General features: G+C 43.7%; 1 protein-coding gene across 2 annotated transcripts in view; it reads right to left on the minus strand.

Moving 5' to 3' along the window:
- Window positions 1-2563: 2563 nt before the first annotated feature.
- The window catches only part of Sort1 (sortilin 1), a 69046-nt gene continuing 50906 nt past the window's right edge, over window positions 2564-20703 (minus strand). For both annotated transcript variants that reach the window (XM_026402760.2, XM_026402759.2), the window contains exons 11-20: window positions 20193-20299; window positions 19462-19564; window positions 18953-19121; window positions 18204-18394; window positions 15753-15942; window positions 11998-12114; window positions 9616-9724; window positions 7792-7898; window positions 7187-7301; window positions 2564-6983 (exon numbers count right to left, since the gene is read on the minus strand). In XM_026402760.2, the coding sequence (XP_026258545.1) occupies window positions 6969-6983; window positions 7187-7301; window positions 7792-7898; window positions 9616-9724; window positions 11998-12114; window positions 15753-15942; window positions 18204-18394; window positions 18953-19121; window positions 19462-19564; window positions 20193-20299 (1223 nt within the window). In that variant the 3' untranslated portion in view covers window positions 2564-6968. The remainder of the gene's footprint in view (window positions 6984-7186; window positions 7302-7791; window positions 7899-9615; window positions 9725-11997; window positions 12115-15752; window positions 15943-18203; window positions 18395-18952; window positions 19122-19461; window positions 19565-20192; window positions 20300-20703) is intronic.

Below are 20703 nucleotides of genomic sequence, written 5' to 3' on the forward strand. Positions count from 1 at the left end.
CCTTTAGCTGCTCCCACATTGAGTCCTGTAGTCTCATAACTCGCCCTTCACAGGGCCCTCCCCATCCTCTCTACTCAATCCCTCTCTTTGCCCCAGCCCTGCCCCCAGAGCAGGGCAGTGCCCTGGTGGAGCCTGCACACTGCGGAGGCTACAGACCACTACCCAAAGACCCAGAGTCTAGCTGGGCTCCGTCACCAGCTAGCTGTGTGACTTGCCACACACCAGGTGCTAGGGGTGGAACCCAGGGTTTAGCATTTGCTAGGGAAGGGCTCTACCACTGATTTGCACCCCGAGCCCTGACAGTGTCTCTTAAGTCTATTTCCTCATCTGTAAAGTGGCTAAAGTAATAACTACAGGGTCGTCGTGTGGATTAAACGAGCTAATCTCTGTAAAGTGTTTAGCAGAATATAGTTGACTAAGTGCTTGATAAATGGAAGCTATTTTAGGTCAGGCCAGTATTTTCTCCCTTTGAGAGTGTCAGTGGCTCCCTCCCTATGAGATAAAACACAAATGAAGTGAGAGGCAGCAGGGCAGAGGGAGGAGAGCTCCTGGAGGAAGGGAGGTGTGACTTCTGGTTGTACCACTCTGTCACCAGCTGGTGGCTCAGAGCTGTAGGCCTATGAAACAAGAGTTGCTGATGCCATGATCATATTGAGGACAAAATGATAAAATGCAGGAAAGTGGGTGCCCGTGATAGGTGTGGGTGATGCATTAAAGGCCCTGCCTGGTTTCTGGGCTCACCCACCTGCAGTTTTACATGTTGTATGTTCCATTCAGAATATCTGGTTTTCGATCATGTTCCTGCTTTCCTATCTCCAGAAGACAGCATTCCGTTTGTATTTAAAAAAACAAAAAAAAAACAAAAAACATTTTTAGAGTGGTTTTAGGATCATAGCAAAGTTGAGTGAAAGTACAGAGTTCCCATGTATCCCTCCCTTACCCCTATATTTTTTCCATGGGGAGAAAAATCATTGTGGTCGACTGAATAGGCTCCTTATTCATTTTAGCCTCCAACTAGGGGGCACCTGGTAGGATCCCAGGAACTCTTACCATCTTGGGGTGACAGGAGCCCAGTTTCTTTGAACTCTGGATAGTCTGTGGTTCAGAACAACCTATAGATGTGCTTTGGTGTCAGGAATCTGTTCATCAGGGGCTGGGATGGCTGAAGAGGGCAGCTGTGAAGGTTGACCTCTGGGTCTGGTTTGGTTGGGAAAAGGTTAGACTTGTGTCATGTCAGAGAAGGTCTGAAGGTCTCTGACCTTTTTCTCATCCAACCCAGCACAGACCCCTAGAAATTGTAATCTCCCAAACCAGGGAACCCACTTTTTATACCTCACTCAACCACATTTTGGTGAGGAAGCTGGAACAGCTTTCAGTCCTAACCTTTTGTAGCAATGAAGGTGTAAAGAATCAAATTTAAACTGCAGATTCCTGGGCTGGGGTTGTAGCTCAGTGCTTGCCTTGCATGTATAAGGCCCTGGGTTTAAGCCTCATTATTGCAAAGATAAAATAAAATGCAGATTCCTTAGGTCTGCCCAGTAGAAATTCTTATCAGTCTGGGTAGAATCCAGGAATCTGCATTAAAAAAACAAAAACAGAAAACAAAACAAACAAAAACAAAAACATATTTTGGTGCAGTCTTAGCTCATTATGGTAGGATTCCTTAATCTATTCCAGATAATCTCATGAGACAGAACTCTCTCACCAGAGGGTGGTCCCTTCAAGCACAGGGCTTTGCCCTGTCATCTCCAGACCAAGATGCTGGAGCAGTAATGGAAACACTGCTCTGGAATGGCAGGGTGGATGGCTAAGGGCTCAGGGTGAGCGGCAGGAACCCTCCTACAGGCAACATTTGCAAGACTGGGAGTCAGGTGGGCTGGGGATGTGGCTCAAGCGGTAGCGCGCTCGCCTGGCATGCGTGCGGCCCGGGTTCGATCCTCAGCACCACATACCAACAAAGATGTTGTGTCCGCCGAGAACTAAAAAATAAATATTAAAAAATTCTCTTTCTCTCTCTCTCTCTCTCTCTCTCTCTCTCTCTCTCTCTCTCCTCTCTCACTCTCTAAAAAAAAAAAAAAAAAAAAAAAAAAAAAAGACTGGGAGTCAGAGTAGCAAGTGAAACCTAAGGGGGGACCAAAAGCTATCAAAGTTCAACTTCCAGTGTTGTAATTTGTCAACTCTGCTACAAGGAACAGAAGTTGGGAGAGCAACAATGTGTTGCTGTGTCCAGAAGCAAAGGAAACTAGAGAAGGTGTGTGGGTGGATCTGCCAGATTTCCTGAAGGTGAGAACAAGAGCGTTGGTCTCACAAACTCTGTAGGAGGTGGATCTTTTCGAGCATGAAAAACAAGAAAATGAAGGACAAGAAAGTTGGATAATTTTTAGCAGAAACAACTCACTTTGGGGGGGACTCATTTTCCCTATAAAGTATCTAATACCTTTCATAAATGCACAGTCCTAGCTCTTAATTTTTTTTTTTTCTGGTAGCTGGAGTTCGGTTCTCAAAGCTAGAAAACACGAAAAGCTATCCTATTAACAAACCATAGTTTAGTCATCTCAGTAGATCAGGTAACAAAGTCCAGTCTGTTTTATTTCTAACCCAAATATTGCAAATATACATAAAATTACCAGTACAAAGTTAAACACATCCAGATTTATTTACACAATGATAAAGAAATTTCAGTTTTATTTCCATTTTGTGGAATTGCATTATGGGGTCTGGCTTTGCTGTGTAACTGACATGGGTCACTGAAACTTGATTATTCCACCTCACATGCAATTTTCCGTCCCAAAGGAACAGAAAACTTGGGTTTTTCAGCACACATGCAGTAATGATCTTAATACTGCTATACACTTTCATAGGATGGCTTGGGAAGGGACCACATGCTCAGAAAGGGAACAAGAGACCAGAGAGGGATGAACAGGCACATGGGGACCCTGAGCATTTCTGTGCACGAGGATAAGGAGAGAATGACCCAAACCCTCCTCCCTGGAGGCTCCAACACAGGAGGTGAGCAGAACCGCCAGGGGACATAAAGTCACTTGACCACAATTGAGGGCATGCGGAAGATGAGAACTGCATTAAAGATTTGGGGCATATCAATAAATCATTAACATGTACACTATACAGTTTATACATGTATATATGTACACACATATATATATAAAGGTACAGGTTAGTTTATGTTATTCCATATAAACAAGGACGCTTGAGAATGTACTGGTGTGAAGAAAATGCATACAGCAAATTATTGAAGACAATTTCAAATTAATGCTCTAGTTCTTATTGTTATGCAACATAACCGAGAAATCTACATGCTCCGGCTATTTCAATTATCCCTCATGAGGGCAGGGCCTGGGCTCTGCAAGGGCAGGATGATGCTCCAGGAGCTGCCTGCACTAGGCAAAATAATGGCAGATGGAACAGAAAGTCTGGCACCTGCGGACTCTGGCCCTCCCTGTCGCTACCTCATATGGCAAATCTCAAACTTTGGTTTGTTCAAAGGACAGTTAAGTCCATGTTAACTTTCCTCCTGGAAGGAAGGTGGTAGAAAGCTGAAAAGTTGCATTCCTTCCTATTTTAACAGTTCCAAGTACCCTGGCTTAACATGGAGATGAGAGGGCTGTGCTGACAAGGAGCTGGCGAGGTTTTAGCCTTGTGTAGAGGGCAGGGCCCTGCAGAGCGCTCCTAAAGAAAAGAGAGGCATGCTCTATCAGGCTAGCTTGCCTAGGAAATAATCAAGTGACTGAAGCCTGTTACCCTGGGACTAGTGTGGATGGCCCTCTGCCCCTCTCTGCATCCTGGTGTCTTGACACAGGCTATGGGATGTTTACAGGCCCAGTGCAGGAGACGGAGGGATGCACTGATCCCTGATGCTAACCTGTCAGGGATGAAAGCCCATTTGGGGGCATGCAGAGACCCATAGGAAAACCTAAATAAGAGAAAGTCTATTCAGGGGCAGGCAGCAACCACAGAGTTCAGTTATAGGGACTCAGCTGTAGTTCCTGAGCCCACCCTTCAGCAACCAAACTCTTCAAAGGCTTCTACTCTTCTGAGTAGTGTCCCTGATCAATTCACAGCTTAGGCATATTCAGTCCTGGTCTCTGGTCTTGGTAAAAACCAAAAGTTCCCTACATCTTAAGTAGGAAGGACATCGAGTTTTGGATTTAAGAGCTCAGATGACTTAAGACTGTCTGACATGTCCAACCTACCTAACACTGCTAAATTCTACTGTTCAAGCCTCCAGAAATAATTTCTTCTGCTACCATCAAGCCTAGGAGTTTACACAACAATATACTAGGTTTTACCTTCAAGTAAAGGACGATGCTCCTAACCTGAGTAGGACAAAATAGTGTTTTTGTTTTTTAATTTTAGAAGCTATAATGGATTTAGACTGTTTTACTTTCTGGCCGAGGGCACATACTTGTGACTGAGTGGGCTGACATCGAAAGTGAACTGGCCAAAAAAGGCCAGGCTTGCAGACGGTCCTCTAGCCAACAGAGCCAGCCAGGCAGGGGTGGAAGCAGCAGGCAGGAGAAGGGGGCCTTCCATGAGACTCACTTCTCTTTTCCTCAGTAGTGACCCTTCACTAGAGGAGGGGTCTTTCCTGACACACATTCATGATTACCATTACTTTTGTTTCCAGCCATAAAAAAACAGGAGAATAAACTTTTCTGTTTCCCCAAAAGAAAATAAAAAGGTGCTAAGTAATGCTCTGAAAGAAATGACACTGATCTCTGTCCTCAAGAACAGCAAGTAATCTATAAGAAAGAAGCCCGTGTCAAGCACTCAGAACCTGCCAGCGTGGATGATTCTCCAGAGTTCTGAAGACAGCCGACCAGCGCTGCTGCTCCTCACGCACAGGGACCCTGAACGACAGACTCAAGTTTGCTTCCTCGCTCCACCACAAGAATGTGTGTGTGTGGGGGTGCTCTGAAAATTGCCAAATTCTACAGAAATCCCAGGTATTATAAGCAAAGAACCTTAATGTTATCTGTTCAGAGAAGAATATCAATTTTCCTACATCTTAAAACTAATATGAGGATTATTGTGTATTGGCACACCTACCCCCCATCTATCTGGGTAAATGCTGGGAGAAAGGGCATGTGGTGTTAATAGGTGTTTTCTGGGCACTGAATTCACTTTGAGCAGGAGTTGAGGGTGGGACAGAGGCTGACACTTTCATCATTTTTGAGCTGGTGATCTTTGGAATCATTTAAAAATTTAAAACCACGCAAAATGAACGAATTACAAAATGAATGAATTCTAGCCCTCACAAATATTAATTCTTAAAAAAAAACAAAAAACTGCCCTAACTTCACTTTCTAGTTGAAACTCCCTGACTCATGTAATTTTACTGCAATTTCAAAGTCTCAAAATTTTCTATCCACTTCCTCCTCCTCTGTCCTTGCTGCTGTTCCTCCATTCTGGAGAGGAAAGAACTTAGCCATCTGCTCTCACATTCTGACAAAAGTTAATTTGGCACATTTACTTTTTACTGTCTTTCTAGCCACAAAACGAACTAGCAGCAAAATGGCATCTTACTGAAGAATGTCCTAATCATAATTATCAGGAGAAACCTGTGACCAGCACAACAGGTTTGGTAAGACCAAAGACTGACCACACTATATTACTGTATAGCAAATATCCAAGCTGTATTAAAACTAATTATTCCAGCTTTCCATTACTATCTGGCCACCCCCAAATCCACCCAACTGCATTCTAGAATTTGTTTAATTTGGGAAAATGTCAAATGGAAAACTTCCTTAAATTTAAAATATGATCCCAAAGTATCCAGACTGGAAGTGTGTTTTTGATTGGTTCAGCCAAAAGTTTCATGCCAACAAATGACTTGGCAAAGCTGGGGAAAGGGGTGAGAAGGAGGGCCTGGTCAGAAAATTCTGATTAAAAAAAAAAAAGTCTATAAATCTGAAGACAACTCTTGTTCTGGCTCCACGTACAATAGCAACCAAGGAGGCGGCGGATGGGCAGCCACTGTAATGTTCAGCAAGGAGCCAACACACCAGGAGCAAAGGGAAGACCGAGGGCCAGTCCTCAGCGCGGCACAGTGTGCTCACTGACCAACTTCAGCCGAGAGATGATTGAGTCTGGGCACACTTCCAGGCCATGCCTGCACCCTGTCCTTGAGCAAGTCCACTGGCACACACACAAAGCACAGCTTGAAGGACCTCAGAAGCAGCCAGTTTTTCGCCTTTAATAGGTGCTAAATCTAGTCAATTCTCTGTTGCTCCCTTCTTCCTGCCCCAAGTTAAAAATATTGCCCTGTAAGTTTTCCTGATTTAGTGTCTTGGAAGCACATGGTTTAGTTAGTTGCCAAAGGGCAATTAACAAGGGTATTGCCTAATTAAACAGGGGAAAAGAAAAATCACTGTGGTCTACGGTCCCTGGAGAGGGGGAGAAGCAGCATCGGGCTCTGTGTGAGGAGCTGGTGTGCAATGTTCTTGGGGCCAGGCTGTCCCCAAATGGAGAAAAGCGGCCAGGCTGTGTGCTGTCACTGCAGTGGTTTCCTGCTGCACAGCTGCTCCACGTGGCCAGCAGAGCCCAGGGACAGCACTGGGTACGTTGATGCTGAAGTAGGCAGATGCCCTGGGCTGGGCCCCACGCAGAACATGCAAGAGTGGAGTTAGTGAAATAGTCCCTTCAAATTCCATTTGGTTTCCCTTAAAAATAAAACAAAACCCCAAAGCCCATACTTTAAAAGAAAGACAGAACTTGAAATGACGTTAAAGAATTTAAATCCCCCTCCCCTCAGAGCCAATTGTACTCAGGGTTCCCCACCCCCACCCTGCATTTCCTTAGTGAAGGTCCTTTTGGCTTTGATGGAAGCAGCAGAAACAGAGCTGGGTCCCTCGCAGTGGGAAATTTATTTCCCCCAAGTTGGAGCCACAGGGAGTGTAAGAGGTACTGTGGTTCCACTATCCATGCTTGGTCCCAGCTCCTTTGAACAGCTATTCCAGGAGGTCCTGAAAAAGAAGTCATATTATTGACAGATTACTGACAGATTAAAAAGTTTCTATTCTGAAGGCAATTATCCAGTTTCTGGGTTGGTTGAATCCTACAGTCATTAAGGTGCTGCTCCTACTTATACCCTCTTTTGCCCAAATGATAGACTGGTCATGAGTAGATGAATCATTTTAGGCAATTCCTCAAGAAGAAATGGCCTCACCTCATCTGAGTCGTCATGATAACCACTTTTATTAGCATGAGAGGTTGTGTCCAAAGCATCCACACCATCAGCCTCTGCGTGCTGCTGTAGTACTGAGTACCTGTGCACAAGGAACCTGTGGGTGGAAACCTTTGTTAGTCTCACGTGGGGAGTAGCGGTGCTCTTCTTATAGGACTGTGGATTTTTCCAGTTTTGTACACTCATGGAGTGAGCTGCACATATAGGCAGCACAGCCCTCTGGTGACACATGGGAAATATGAGATATGAGAAGATTTAGGCCTTTTTTTTTTTTGTACCAGGGATTGAACCCAGGGGCACTTAACCACTGAGGCACATCCCCAGCTCTTTTTATATTTTGAGACAGGGTCTCATCAAGTTGCTTAGGCCAGCGCCAAAAGGATGGCTTTGAACTCATGATCCTTCTGCCTCAGCTTCCAGAGCCACTGGGATTACAGGCCTGTGCCACTGCACCTGGTTTAGGCCTAATTTTTTTAGGAACATCATTTCCACTACCAACTTTTTGCCAAAGGCAGACCCAACCATACATGCTGTATTGAATTTCTGGTTTGGATTCGGTACCTCTGGCCTACTTCTGTGTTCCTTACCTTCCACCACACACATATTTCTTCACAATGAGCACTCCTGCTACGACTGTGACCAGCATCAATCCCACGATGGCCAAGATAATTGGAACAGAATTTGACTTGGAATTCTTGATAAATCAAAACACAAACACAAAGGCTTTTAGGCATGCATATTCTACATACTCTAGGACTGCATTTGAAGAGGTTGTTGTTCCCTGTTTCTCTGAGAATGATCTACAGTCCAAGGTACTTATTTTTTTATTATTATTTTTTAGTTGTAGTTGGACACAATACCTTTATTTTATTCATTTTTATGTGGTGCTGAGGATCGAACCCAGGGCCTTGCATATGCTAGGCGAGTGCTCTACCGCTGGGCCACAACCCAGTACCCCAAGGTACTTATTGATGGTACTTTTCCAACTCCCACAATGAACCATCTCAGTGTTACCAGGAGAGCATCAGAGCTGGCAGAGGGGAGTCTGAGCTCCACTGCCTGGAAGCTGCAAAGGTAGGGCATCAATGCTGGCAACTGCCTAGATTGAATACAGTAATTTTGAGTGTTCTACATTCTTTGTCTGCAAGTCTTTCAGCTTAAGGGTGGATGGAGCAGGAAAGGGAGACTGTGGTAGTAGTGGGCTGAACAAATCTAGAACAGGGCTATCATGGGGAGGAAGCTATGTCAATGCTATCCAGGCAGTCCATTCTATGACACCAAGATTTATGTTTCTATTCAAATTTTGTGTTTACAAATATGCCTTATCATATCATTGTTTGAGTGTAACCTACCTGCTTCTGGGTGGGAGATAGGAAGTGTATGTTTTCAATTTATCCAAGAGGAGGTGGAGCTGGATTCTGGGACAAGCTGTGTCCCTATGGGCGGGAATCCTGTGCAATCACACACACAAACACTCTGAGGACAGCCACCAGGAGTCCAGGACAGGGGCTCAGAAGAACTTGCCCTCTTGCAAATACGCACACCCACACACTCTTTTCCAGTTGCCTTCTTAATCCCACCCTTGTTGGTCTCATCCCGTGGAATAGCAGAAAGGAGGTGACTATAGATTGTCTGGCTCAACCTTTCATATTTCAGATGAGGAAGCAGATCCCACAGTTTATCTCCCCAAGTCACACAGCTGGTCCACAGCTTATTTATCAAGAGCTTTCTTCACAATATCTCCAAATCCCAACCAGACAGTTCAGTACCACAATTTGTAATCAGCCTCCAAATTTGCATCTAAAGCAAAACTAGCCCATTATGACTATGGTTCATTTTTTCATTCTGAATATTCTTGGTATGACTCAGCACAAAGACTCACTCTACCTACGGTCTAAAACTCTTCTCTGCATGTGTACAACTCCTGGTCATGGCCCTTATAACCAAACTTTTTTTTAAAATTTATTTTTTAAATTTTTGATTAATATGTAATAATTGCTCTCTCTCAAAAAAATTCTCTCCTCTCTTTCTCTTAAAAAATATGTAATAATTGTACATATTAGCAGAGTACAGTGTGATATTTCAACCCATGCATACATTATAAACCAACAGCTATCCTTCTTGAGTTTTTTTCCTAAAAGACTCAGCTTCAGAAATTTCCACAACTCAATGCTTCTAAGACTTTTGCAACATTTTAGAACACCATTTTTCCCCAACAAAAGAGAGCTTTAGTGGGATGAATTATCATTGGGTTAAGGGGCCTGTCCTTCATTTTAACAGTCTGCCTGTGTACAGGGAAGTCTGGCAGGAAGTTTGGCCACATTGTGTCAGTAGCAAAATTCTTGATGCTATAACATTGACAGAACACAAAAATCCAGCTTGTACTAAAAACTCGCTCTATTTTAACATACCTGCTTTTTGGGACTCAGATAGTTGCTCGTGCACTTCTTTTTCAAGTCTTTTACTTCTCGAGCTGGATTCACCCCACCTTGGCATCTGTCTCCTGGAATTTTCCGGTACCTGAAAGGCAGAGATTGGTTCACAAGGCTCTCTGCCTCCTGGTGGCTGTGGTGCCTTCTGGTAAAGGCATATAGATAGTGGCTGTGGCCCCTGGGCTAGGGTGCTCTGCGTTCCTGCTGGAGTCAGGGGCACCAACCCAAGCTGAGGCTAGTACGATGGTAGCACTCAACTGACTCCTTCTGGTGCAGGCCTTTGTGACTCGCAAGCTATTCGTGTGCAGAGCCTCACGTAAAACAAGCTTCTCAAAGTCCACCAGAATCTGCCTTCAGCGATGGCCATTACAGAGGTGGATTTGAACCCAAAATGACAAAATAGAAAGCAGAAACTATATATAAGCCCTACTGCCAGTAATGAAGAATAAGAGATGTTCATCAACAGAATGTACTATTAACTCCTCCAAAGGAGGATCTCCTTATATGGCAGACAAAATCAATGAAGCTAAAGATCTGCTAATAGGTCAAACTAAAAATTGAAGTATATGTATGATGAATTTTTATTTCATATCAGTTTATGTATATGAGTTCCAGTTTTTTTTTTATAATAAAATGCTTAAGAGATGCAAAGAAAGAAATTAGGGAGGGAAGAAAGAAAGAAAGGTAGATCTGTTAATAGAAAACAAGAATATATTCCGGACTCTTGCCTATTTCCTAGAAACAAGACTTTAAAAACTGCAGAAAAGTTTCTTGTCCTTATGATGCAGAGAGAAACCCCAAGTAAACCCTCTAGCTTCATTTGTTCTTACTTGATTTTAAGTTGACTTTAAAAATCATCAATTTTGGAGGTCATGCAACTGGGCAATATAGTATTAGTCCCCACTGGCTTTGCTAAAGACAACATAACGTACAGGTCATGATAAGAGTTATTTGGGTTACTTTTCAGGGACTTAAAGGCTGCTTTTGTTGAAGCCGCATATTCTTCACTTGAGTCTCTTCAGGTGTGCGATAGGTGACATTTTGTATTGTTTTTTTTTTTATATACAATTGAATAGATGATCTTTTGACATCAGAAAGTGTGGGAAGCCATTTCTGACACGTGATTGGGTGGCTCCCGTTAAGGGTCTGAGGCGTTCTGGCTGTGTCGGAACTTTCCCAGCCCTTTCCTGATGAGAGAACCCATCTGTGTGGGGGTGTGCCTGACCACTGACCCAGGGGGCCCAATCACTGACCCTGACCTTGGAGTGCACTCCCTCCTCAACCTTCATTGGATGGAATTCTCCCCTGAATCTCTTGTTCCCCAATAAAAAGCTACTCCCAGGCATGTTCAATCTCTCTCTCTCCTGCTAGCCCTGAGTAATCCTTGCTGCCCTGCTGGGCGGTTAGAGGAGGGAACCAGAGAGGGGAGCCGTCTCGGACCTGGCAATAGAAATAAGGTAACTGAGTCTGTGTGTTTTATTTCGATCTCTTCTAACTTTTATGCCAAGAACCTCATTAATGAAACCATTGCGCTGGCCGCATGGTGGAAGAAAGCCAAAAACAGCCCTGAAACCATGCTACCACCACCATTTTCCATAGAACATGTGTCCTATGGAAGAGCTATGAAGATTGACTATGTACATGCAGACCACTGCACCCCTAGTCACTTTTCCCCATGCCTTAAAACATCATGCTTCTTTATCCCATAAGTAGCCCTAAATCCTGTCCACAGGGAGATGATCTGAGACTTGTTCTCCAATCTCCACACTCGTGGCCATCTTGTGAATAAACTCTTTCTCTTACGCAAAACATGTTGTTCCATGATTGGCATACTGCATGGTGCAGTACAGGTCTAGCTTGGTAACGTGTTGTCCTTCAGGTCAGGGACAGGGATGTTCATGGGGATATTCTGTGCAGCTTTGGGGCTTGAGCAGACCAAGCATCTCTATCCCTTGCTGCTGGGAACCTGTCTGTTCATTCTACCTTAAGAATCCATGCCAAAGAACTATGACCCAGAGAATGCTCACTAACAAGTGGAGCAAAGATGAGGGGGGGTGTTGAAATTTATCAGAGGGGAGGCATAAAAAGGCTCCTCTAGGGTCATACTGTCCCAGATGATAGATATTTAAATTAAAATTAATTACAATGAAAATCTCAGCTCCTCAGCTGCACTAGTGTCGACAGCCCACATGGTTAGGGTTCCCACAGCTCACAGAACATTTCTATCATCACATTAAGCTCTACCAGGCTGTGCTTTCATGAGTGCTGGGAATACTGCTTGGGTCTGTGTGGAGAGATGCAGTTGTCACTCAGATCAATGATGATTCTTTTGCCACCGTGAGGGAGGAAGGGCGGTCTCACCCATTTGTCGTCAGGTGCTCTTCTCTCCCGTACAGACAAAACTCTAGGTCATGCCCCTTCAGCTCTGGCTGTTCCACACACTTTGAGTCATTTTCTGGACGGAAGTAGCCAAAATCACTGCAAAAGTCAACAGATAAGGTAGCTTTCAAAGTCGCTGAAAAACAATAGCAATGGAGACTTTATGTGGGACAGTGGATGGCTAATATTCCAGTCAGGAACATTCCAGACTAGAAGTTATCAGCAGCTCAGGAAGGTCTGCCACAGCTCTCTCTGGCCCATGGTATGGTCTGGATTTTATCACATGGTCCCCACATGGCCCATGTATTAAAGGCTTGGTCCCTGCTGTGACACTATTGGGAGGTGGTGAAACCTTTAAGAGGTAGGGTCTAGTGGAAGTCTTTAGGTCACCAGGGATCCCAGTTCCTTCTTCCTCCTCTCTCTCTTACTTCTTGGCCATGGTGAGCAGTTTTGCTGTGCCATGCACTTCTACCATGAAGTGCTGCATTGCCACAGGCTCAAAACAATGGGGCCAACCTACCGTGGACTTTATACACCTTTTTTCCCTAAGTTGATCATCTCAGGTATTTGTTACAGTGATGGGACTGACTAACTCGGTCCACTAATCCCCAAGACTGGGGTCCTGCAGACAGCTCGAGTACAGGGAAGAGACTGAGCAGCGGGCAGTGGGGTAGGGACCCTCACAACTAAGACCAAGATGACAAAGAGGAGGCCTCAAAAGTAGCATCAGATCTAAATGCAGGATCATTCAGCAATTCTTTTTTCCTTCAATCATCATTACATAGTGCCCTGGGGGATATGTGTCAAGTTTTTCCTGTCTTCCCTCTTAGCTTCTTAAATCGTCCTTGCCTTCAACATCACCACCCCCTTCTTGCCTTCATTCCATCCCATCTCCTTCCAGTGCCTTTCATCTGCTCCCATTTCTCTGTTTCTTCTGCCTATTCCCCACAGCTGACCCTCCATGAGCGTCCTTGTTCTTGGTCCCACTCTTTCTATACACGCTGGGCCCTTCCTTCATAGACAGTATAAGAGAGGACAATGTTTCTCACTCAAATGGTGACTTCTCCTTAGTCTAAATATGTCTCTACTCTAGAATTTACTTCCTTAACCTTCTCGCCTTTACTAGTTCAGTTTATAAAAAGAATATTTTCAGTTGGCCATATTTTATGAATTTACTTTTTATTCCATGCATCTTGGTCTCAACACTCTCTGCGACCTTGAAAATGAATATCTGAGGCTCCCCCAAGGCCTGCTACCATCCAACCCAGCAGAGCCCTCTCTGGTGTCATTCACTTTGGCCACTTGCCCTGTGGCATCCAACACACCATGTGCCTACCATGACACCACCGCTTCCTCTTCTGTATTCCTAACCCATAAACACAGGCTTTTTCAAGGCTCTATACTTCCCTTTTTTATTCTGTGTCTCTTTTTCCTCAGTGACCATAACTATTTTTGGCTACTACTAAACTTCCAGGTTTTCCTTCTCTCTTGGCTCTAATTTTACAATTCCAAGTGCCTGTTAGATATTGCCACTGAAATGTACTCCTGAACCCCAAAGGAATAATACAGTCAAAACATAGCATGCCTTCTCCTCTGCTAGCACCCTCTTGTCACTTCACCACACTACCTTCCTTCCCACCATTTAAGTGGAAAATCTGGTCTAAACGTTCTCCACCTGGCCCCTTCTTACTTATCATGCTTGCTCTGACTTCCTCTCCCAGTCAGAGGGGGCACTATCATCCAGCACACCACTCCTTGGTCTAGCTGTTGGGTGTCTATGCTTACAGCAGTCCAGGGCTTTATCGACCACTTTCTTACCAGATATGCAGAGTTAAATCCTACCATTTGTCAGTGCTCAGCTCAAATGCCACCTCCTCAATAAAGCCTTCTGTGACCCATCTCCTTCCAGTTCCAGGTGGTGTCTTCTCTCCCTTATTTACACCCTCTTAGCATTTACTACTTTCTGATTTGTGTCATGTTTATGTACATCTTACCAGGAAACTGTATACAAGCCCTTCCATTAGCACTTTGTGTTGCCCTGCCCACAGCAGGCACTGAATGACTATTTAGGGAATATACAGATGCTGCTTGTATTTCAAGTGTTATCTGAAGAGTATTTAGGGGACAAGGCAGGGACAGAAGATGCAAATACATGCCACCCCTCTTAATAGCAGGGGGAAATCTCAGGTAAGAATTTTAGGTAATCAACCCAAAATTTTAGGGAAACTATCCTCACTCATGTGTGGTCCAAGGTGTGGGCACTAGAGCTGTGATGCTGGCTTTGGGTCTCACTTCTCAGGGCCAGTCAGGCACAACCTCTCATGAGGACAGTGCTGACCACAGTTAGTGCTTAATGTTAGCTGCTATCATTACCACTATATACTAGCAAATATAACATGCTCTCAAGGAGTTTGGGTTTATTGGTGGAACCAAGCCTATAAATCATCGTTAAAGATGGTAAGTGGTAGAATGCAGGTACTGCAGATGTCAAGATCAGGGAAACCTGGGAGAGGCTTTAAAGTGGTGCTATCTGAGCTACTTAAAAGCCAAGGAGGAACTCCCTTGGTGTGGGTCAACAGGGGAATATGGACAGACTATTCAGGCAGAGAAGGCACCAGGCACAACTACATGGAACACTGCAGAATCATGGCAGATTTGGAAAACAGCAGCTCAGGGAAAGGGCCTGGCATATGTGGAGTCAAAGATGGGACACAGCTTCCAGAGTCTCACAGGTCTGTCCCATTCTGACTCCACAACAAACTCTGGCCTGACTGCAACTCCAGAAGTGATCTGAGTGATGCTTTTCCTGTGGAAATGGAGATGGGAGGGCCCTTGACCATTCCACATTCAGATGTGAACCAGGGGAGGAGCTGTGTGGAGTCAGACCTGCATTTCCCTCAAACCTGCATTCTGTGGTTACCTGCGGTTCAACGGAAGACAGTGGGGGAGGAGGAGGACACGCCTGCTTCCTTGCCTTTGATCCAAGATCTTTAGGATCCATTTTTTACCTCCTGTCAGCATCTACAGTTGTAGCAAGTTCCACTAGATTATTACCTGTGAGGTGAAGCTGTTCCTCCTTTGGGCCCTAGTTTACCTCTTTTAAACTACACAGGAACTCCTTGCCTTTTTATGAAAGCAACTAATCTTATGCCAGCCAGGTAACTAATTCTTTCACCCGGACAATCCTGAATTCTAGGAAGTCCACCTTGATGGCCTCTAAACCTCAATGGGACATAAGGACCATGAACATATTGATGTTGCCTCTAGTCTCTCAGGACCAAAAAAATATCTGTCTTTAGTCTTGCATGGATGCAAAGCCTAGTGCCCTACCTGCTGCACTCAAACCGTCAGGCTGCTCTTTAAAGTCCAATTCCTCTTTGCTCCTGTACCACTTTTCTTGGTGTTTTTCTTGCCATTTTCTATACATTGTTTTGTTTTGTTTTATTCTCTTCCTTTTTATATAACTTTTCTTCTTCCCACCATTGCCAAGTTGGGAATTCTGGGGTGCTTGCTGGTTCTGCCCAATGATTAACTGTCCAGTATGATTATATTATCTGTCCAATTATTATCAAGTTTGGTTCCCTCTCTCTGTGCCTCAATTTCCTTGATAAGAAGCAGCAGTTCTCCACTCTTGGGGAAAAAAGATTTCAGTATTTTTTAGCCCTATAAGACAACTGTCTTTCACCTCCTCCTACACGGGACAGGGGCTGACAGAGGGATCTGAGGAGTGCTGATACCAGAGGAAATCCTCCAAGGAACAGGGACAGATGGATGGCTGCTTGGTTACAACATAGTCTCGACCATTCTGACAGACAGACGACTTGCGCAGCCGTAGGTACTGTTCCTTATAGCCCAAAATGCAGCCATCTTCATAATCCTCAGGGTCTGTGGAGTGTGCCAGCCATATGGTATAGTCCTTCTCTTCACCTAAAGGACAGACAGATGGTTCAGGAAGCTGCATTGCACAAGGTCACCAATGGGAGGCAGCTGCCAGGCTATGGGAAGAATGAGGGAGGGAAGGCAGGAATGTCTGCCTCAATTTATTGCTCCAATTAGGAATTACAAACAAAAAGTTACATTAGTCTACAGCCTACTAGCAATTGCATTCTTGCATGCCAAAAGAGGATTCTTTCCATCTCATCATCCTTTCAAGAATTAGGAAAAACCTTATTTGTTTTGAAGTGGGAAGCTGGAAAGGGGAGCTCTAGAGTTCCTTCCAAACTAAGAGGCTGCTGTCTGTCTTGCTCACCTATGCCCTCAGTCTGCAGGAGCTGTCAGAAGTAAGTAACCAGATGTTTTTCACTCCTGGGACTCTGCTCAGAATAAAATACTGAACAGCCTAAAGCACAGGTTTGATTTTACCAAATTAGTTTGCTTTGAACAGAAAGGAAAATAGCCTCTTTCTAGACTTCTATCTCCAGATGATTGGCTCTCAGATGAGGACTGCTGACAGCAATATTTCTGGCTCAGTATTTCATATCTTCCAGTCCTGGAAAACGACTCTAACGCTGCAACCTAAAGACTGTGGATTAGGTTTTTATCCTTCAGGATATGAAGACCAGGACAGAGTCTGTTAGAGAGCAGGTGCTTAACAAATCTCTTAATGACGCTAAACTTTAGGGATAACCGTTTGGACCACCTGCTATGGAGAAAACTACTAAGCCAGCTCTTTTATAGTCTCTTTAATGAATTTAGTTGATAATGGCCCTCAGGGTTTAAATCACATTTAAACACCTTGTAGAAAAGTTAAGTAGGGCTGGGTTTGTGGCTCAGGGCTGGAGCACTTGCCTGGCATGCGTAAGACACTGGGTTCAATCCTCAGCACCACATAACAAACAAATAAGTAAATTATTGTGTCCATCTAAAACTAAAAACATACTTCAAAAACAAAAGTTAAGTAAAGTCCAAACCCAGAGCTCTGCTTCCTCAGAAGTCATCGAATTAAATAATACTCTGAAGAAATGGACTTATAACCCAGTCTAATAGGACCAAAATCCAACTAGAAGGTTTTGAAACTTTAAGTCTTTGATAGTGTTACACCAGCGTGTGACTACAGGTTGCCTTTCCTCCAGTGTTTTCTTTTATCTTTCATATTTATTATCATAGCTTGGGTTTGGCATCTTTGGCACTGGGTCTAGGTCTGCTTGAGACACTTTGGGAACACTATGCACTGCATTTTGTCAATCTTTTTCTGAAATCATTTTCTGAGCCTCACCATGTCTTCTAGTGTGAAGTCACAGAATGCTGAATAGGTCAGTGTGGGCTTCACACTTGCCTACTGGCCATTCCAGTACCTCACCTGACATTTGAGCCAAAGGTCATTGCATGAAAACTCTCACTTCAACATCTTGAGAAGTGACACCACCAATTACTCTGGCAAACATTTTCCTCTAAGATTTTCTCTTTCTAGTCCTACTGAATTTGACTAATCAAGGGTGAAAACCCCTGAAATGTCAAAATGAAATAATGTTTGTCACACACACGCATGTACTATTCTTATAGGCCAGAAAAAAAAAAAAAAAAAAGCTCATTAAAGGTACAGGAGATCTCTTCTCCAGTACAAAGCCACACTATCCTAGACAGTAGCCGAACCACATGTGGCTGGCTGGTCTGAACTGAAATTCACTAGAAGTATAGTATTAACTGTACACTGGATCGCAGAGACTTGGAAGAAATGTAAAATATATCAGCAATTTTTAACATAGCTTAAATTGATGATAATGTTTTGATATATGAAAACAATCCTATCATCAAAGTGCATTTCACCTTTCTTTTTAAATTTTTTAGTTGTAGTTGGACACAATAGCTTTTTATTTATTTACTTATTTATTTATTTATTTTTATATGATGTTGAGGATCGAACCCAGGGCCTTGCACATGCTAGGTGCGAACTCTACCACTGAGCCACAACCCCAGCCCATCTTTTTACTTTCATAATGTAACTAACAGGATCATTTAAATTACATATGTTGCCCTCATATTTCTCATGGACAGTGCTAGTCCCAATAAGGAAACTGCTTTTCTAATGATTCCATTGCTTGATTAACCATGTGGAGCATCCTCCAAGCTCCTTTCTCACACACACACACATTTGCTTATCCCAACTAAAAGACATTAAGCTGAAGAAGGTATTATTTAGGAAAGAGGCTGACATATTTCAGGTAGAAACTGTCAAAGGAGACACTTACAGTTCCTTTCAAGGATATCTTTAAAATCAATGGTGTAGGAGACCCACTGGCGGGTTAGTAAAGATTCTGTGAACCCCCAAATGCTGATATTCATAGACCTGGCTCCAGGTTCTGAAGCTAGGCCGGTGAAATAGATGGGATCCTTAGTGAACATGTAGGTTTGCCAGCATTGACCTTCATCTGTGGAGAACCTGAAATCACAATTAGAGAAAGATCATGACAGAGGACCAACTTATAAAGGGATCCCCAACCAGAAGAAACCTTTGTATTTTAGGAGCTGGCTTACTGGCGGACAGTCACTTTCATTTTTAATGCCCACAGTTAACAGAATAGAGAAAAGGATTCAGTCAGAAGTAAATATCTTTACAAAAATTCTTTCATAGGCAAGACAGGGTAGTGACCAGGTGAGAATGGGCTTCTAAATTAATCATGTCAGATTATCTTATAAAAACTTGTACTTAGAAAGTCATTTCCAATTCAGAGTGCTTGAACATCTCCATATTTTTGTGGTGAGATTTTTTTTTTAAATTTTAATGACAAAATGTGTTACTACAGGGAGTCAGAAGAAAAAACAATGCCATTTAGTCCGAGTTGTTCTAATCATAAGCCCTTCTAGAAACTTCTGTACAGTTCTGTAGAATGCAAACATTTGAATCAGGGTCCCTGCCTTTTCCCCTTGATAAACTGAAGAACATTCCCACCGTTGCCCTGTAAGCAGATAGTGTGTGTGGAGTTGAGCTCATGCATACTTAATCACATTGATAGGACGGTTGCTGTGCTCAATGGCCACAATGATGCCTCCAGAATCCAAGATGGTGTAATAGTGGGGTCCATTCAGCATCTTCGCCCAGGAGTAACCCCCATCGTCTGAGATGTACACATCTGGGACCATCACCGAGATGGCATCCCCCACGTTACCTGCAACATAATCCACCGTCTCATCAGCACAAATTGGCAATGAAACAGAGAGGATTTCCTGACAAGGGAATTGGAATAAATATATTCTGATGATTTCCCAGCAGGCTTCTTGCAGTAGAAAAGAAGGCTATCAAAACTTGAGAAAGGAAGTTGTGTTGCTCCCTCAGTGGGCAGTCTATGAAAAGCCAAAATTGTTATAATGCAAGAAATGCTACCAAAGGAATACAAAAACCATCTGCAGTGGGCTTTGTTTTGTGTTTTAAATCAGGCTCAAAGGGCTCTGGCTGAGTTCAGAGTGCTCAGCTACTTCAGTTTGTGGGGTGCAGGGAGAGCTCCTTACCATGAGCAATGACTATGCCTACGGCGTTAGCCTCGGAGAGCGGGGCCATCGGGACGTTTAGTTTCTGAGAGATGCTATAGGAAGCATGAATATGAAGGCTGCACTGTGAAAAGAAACCAAGCTCCTATTAAAACCAAAGGTTTGATGCCCTTGCTCATCTCACAGATGCCTCATGAAGCTGAAAACTTAATTCAGACCTTGGTGGGGTGATCTTTTTTTAATAAAATTGTGGTAAAATACACATTTCATACAATTTACCATCTAAACTTTCATTTAAGTGTACAGTTCAGGAGTGTTAAATATATTCTCCCTTTAGTGCAACCAATCTGTAGAACTTTTTCATTGTGTAATACTGAAACTATCACCTTTAAGCCCTACTCTCCATTTCTGACTCCCTGTAGCCCTGGAAAGCACTAGTCTACTTTCTCAGCCTCATAGCTGTCATGCTGGCCCCTAACTCATGGCCAGCACATCTGTCTACTCTGTTTTCATTCAGCATTTTAACAAAACATTGTTAGCCTTCAGTTTTGTTCTTTAATAGACAAACAATCCATCGTATCTTGACCTTCCTGCAAGTTGTTATTTTCCAAATTCTAAGTTTATTTCATTACTCTCACTCCAAACTTTGTATCTTAAGTGGTACACATCTAGACAAAACTCCATTATCCAGGAGCTGAGCCCTGGGCACAGCAGAGCAGAACAGCTGCTTTTCTCCAAGAGCGGAAACAAACCTCTTTTTTGTTCTTGGCGGTGGCATCGCACTGGCTGTTTTCAGGCTTCCGCAGGTGCTTCCACCTTCCTCCTTGGTCGAAAGTGATCATGGTCTGAATGGAATTATCTGAATGGGGAAAGAATGACCATAAGTCCAGCACACTGGAAGCACCCAAGGGAAGTCAGTTTACCACTGCCCAACTCCCCTGAGGCCACACATCACGGTTCTAACCCTGAAGTCCCACAAAGCTTACAGAATGGCTTAGTGTTGTTGAGTAACCAAGCAGCACTCTAACTGTGAGATCTGAAGAAAGATCACTACCTGAACAGCACTCAATTAATTCCAGAAATAATCTGGGGCTGACATCATCGAGAAAGGTCACTTTTATGCTATAGTTAGGGTGTTAAATGTCCCCCCATCTCCAAGGCCCATATGTTAAAGGTAGGCTACCAAACCACGGAACTATTGGGAGATGGTGGAAGCTATAAGATGTGGGGCTTCACGGAGAAAGCCGTCATTGGAAACATGCC

Source organism: Urocitellus parryii, chromosome 11 (assembly GCF_045843805.1).
Source record: "Urocitellus parryii isolate mUroPar1 chromosome 11, mUroPar1.hap1, whole genome shotgun sequence".
NCBI classification, from domain to species: domain Eukaryota; kingdom Metazoa; phylum Chordata; class Mammalia; order Rodentia; family Sciuridae; genus Urocitellus; species Urocitellus parryii.